Below are 2,293 nucleotides of genomic sequence, written 5' to 3'. Positions count from 1 at the left end.
CCTAACCCTGTACCGACCTCGTTGAGACCGTCTGTGGAGGAAGAATGCATGTACGGGGGGCTAGAATGGTCGTCGCTGCTTTCGTCCTCCAAAACCATGGCGTCGGCGGGGCGGGGCGGCGGCCGGCCAGCAGTCGGGACGCGGTCGGCGGCGACGGAGGAAACGAGCGAGGAGGAGGGGAGGGGAATGGTGCGACCGGGCTGGAGCTGGTGCGACCAGACCAGGTTGCAGCGCACCGGCTCGTCCTAGTCAGCACGCGGGCACGCGCGGGCACGCGCCGATTGGCCAGCGTGGCACCTGACGGGTGGGCCCGAGCTGTCGGATCGGGCGTCAATACGTATAAATACGCGTTTTAGTTCAATTTGCAAAAATTTGGACTAATATTGGTACTGACACGTAAAAATTAGCAATCATGGTACCAATCTACATGTGATGTCTGAATTGTGGTACTTCTGTGCAATTAACTCGTTGTCCGCTACTGCAGTACTGAACTAAACCGTGGTGCTTGTGCACCAACAATCGTTTGATGCTGACAAGTTCGGTGAACAAAACAAATGTGCCAAAATGTTGCAATAGATAATCATAGTTAAATATTTATACCATAATGTAGGTAGTGGTTGTGCCGAGAACAGCATCTCTTATTTTAAATCGACAGGTACCAGCAGCCAAGCATACAGTACAAGCGAATCACGCATGCTGATTGCCTCGCTTAATTTACCCACACGCACGCGACGTGTCCCGATCATGGAGCCGCGAGCGCCGTGCCGCGGAACTTGTCACGGACAACCTCATCCAGCCGCGTCGCCATCTCCGGCGTCATGTGGTTCACCCAGTCGCCGGCGACCCCTTTCCTGAAGAAAGAGTCGCGGGGCATGGCGTGGTACGCCCCCGCCGAGCCTTTCTTGTTCACCTCCAGCCCCTTCATCTTCTCGAAGCTGCACAGCTCCACCACGCCTTCCACGGCGCCGGCGCCCTCCTCGGCAGGCGAGAAAGGCCGGCCCATGAACTCCGCCAGCTTCCTCACGTGCTTGCCCGTGTCCTGCAGCAGCTCCTCGTACCTGAGGAAGAGCACCCTGTCGGGCCGCGCGAGGCTCGCGCGCCAGTAGCTGAGCACGTGGTCCCAGATCGGGCCGACGGCCACGGCGCCGTCGCACACGTGCTCGAACAGCTCCGCGAACGGGAGCTCCGGCTGCCGGCGCCGGAGGAAGTGCCACAGCGACACGACCATGTCCTTGGGGTCCCTGCAGATGTACACGACCTTGCAGCCGGCGACGGCGGCGCCGGTGACCGACTCGGGGAGCAAGGTGTGCGGCATGTGCGTGTTCATGAGGCGCGGCGACGGGAGCTTCTCCAGCTTGGCCTCCTGCCCGTCGGCAAAGATCTCGTCCAGGAACGGGATGCAGTCGTGCGGGTTGAGGCGGAGGAGCGGGTGCTGCGCCGGCGCCGGGTACGCGTCGCGCGTCATGGTGGCGAAGGCCAGCGCCTTGAGCCACGTGGTGCCGCACTTGGGGTAGCTGGCCAGGATCACGTCGTCGGGGCGTGGGGCGAAGCGCCGCTGGAAGACGACGGTGCCGGCGACCCAGTGGTCGGGCAGCCAGAAGCCCTGGTACAGGCGCAGCTCCAGGCCGGCCTGATGCTTCCGCGGCAGCGCTGCGACGAGGCCGCCGAACTCCTCCTTGGCTGGGCGCTTCGGCACCGTGCCGTCGTCGACGTCCGTGAACGGAACAGGGCCGGAAGTGTTGCTGGCCATGGCGGCCATGGGAGATGGAAACAGACTGACTGTCCGCACGCGGCGTCGCGAGCAGAGAAGTGCAGTGTGCTCAAGTGAGCGCAGGCTGACACTTCCACTCATTTGGAGGAGAATATATACTGTGAACGTTGGCACGTTGCATCACGCATGTGCCTTTTGTTTACTTATTAATTAACGATGGATCAAATTTTGACTTTGAATATCGAAAGCGAAATGGTACCTTGCCGTGCCCGCCAAGGAGCAGACCCCGACCTCATCAGGATTAGTTGTTCTTCCTTAAAAACAGGGAGTAGTTGCTGTCTTAGTAGAATACAAGAGTGAGAATGGTGAATGCAAATAGACACGTTCGAGTAGGGTTAGAAATACGAGTTTAGCTCGAATAAATTGGAAGTTAGGAAGTTCAAAAATGAAAAAGGTGTATTTCAAAATTCAGCTGAGAAAAAAAGAAGGAAGGTTGGAGTGAATATTGTGGGTCTCCTACATGTTGTCAGGGCTTAGGGTGAAAACCCTAGTATGTTATTTTGGGCTTGGCTGAAAATCCTA

The 2,293-nt window shown here is 58.0% G+C and overlaps 1 protein-coding gene across 1 annotated transcript; it reads right to left on the bottom strand.

Annotated features, from left to right (window-relative positions):
• Positions 1 to 565: 565 nt before the first annotated feature.
• Positions 566 to 1,877, bottom strand: LOC123041002 (flavonol 3-sulfotransferase). Its single transcript, XM_044463702.1, has one exon. It carries the CDS (start codon positions 1,850 to 1,852, stop codon positions 743 to 745), a length of 1,110 nt encoding a protein of 369 aa, XP_044319637.1. The 5' UTR covers positions 1,853 to 1,877; the 3' UTR covers positions 566 to 742.
• Between the last annotated feature and the right edge of the window lie 416 nt (positions 1,878 to 2,293).

The sequence above is a fragment of the Triticum aestivum genome, chromosome 2B (genome assembly GCF_018294505.1).
Source record: "Triticum aestivum cultivar Chinese Spring chromosome 2B, IWGSC CS RefSeq v2.1, whole genome shotgun sequence".
NCBI lineage: Eukaryota > Viridiplantae > Streptophyta > Magnoliopsida > Poales > Poaceae > Triticum > Triticum aestivum.
The sequence above is the reverse complement of the archived record's forward strand: the minus strand, read 5'-3'. Positions and strand labels throughout refer to the sequence as shown.

Excerpts from the sequence above, each read along its gene's own strand:
- LOC123041002 (XM_044463702.1), bottom strand. The coding sequence starts at position 1,852 with ATGAGTGGAAGTGTCAGCCTGCGCTCACTTGAGCACACTGCACTTCTC.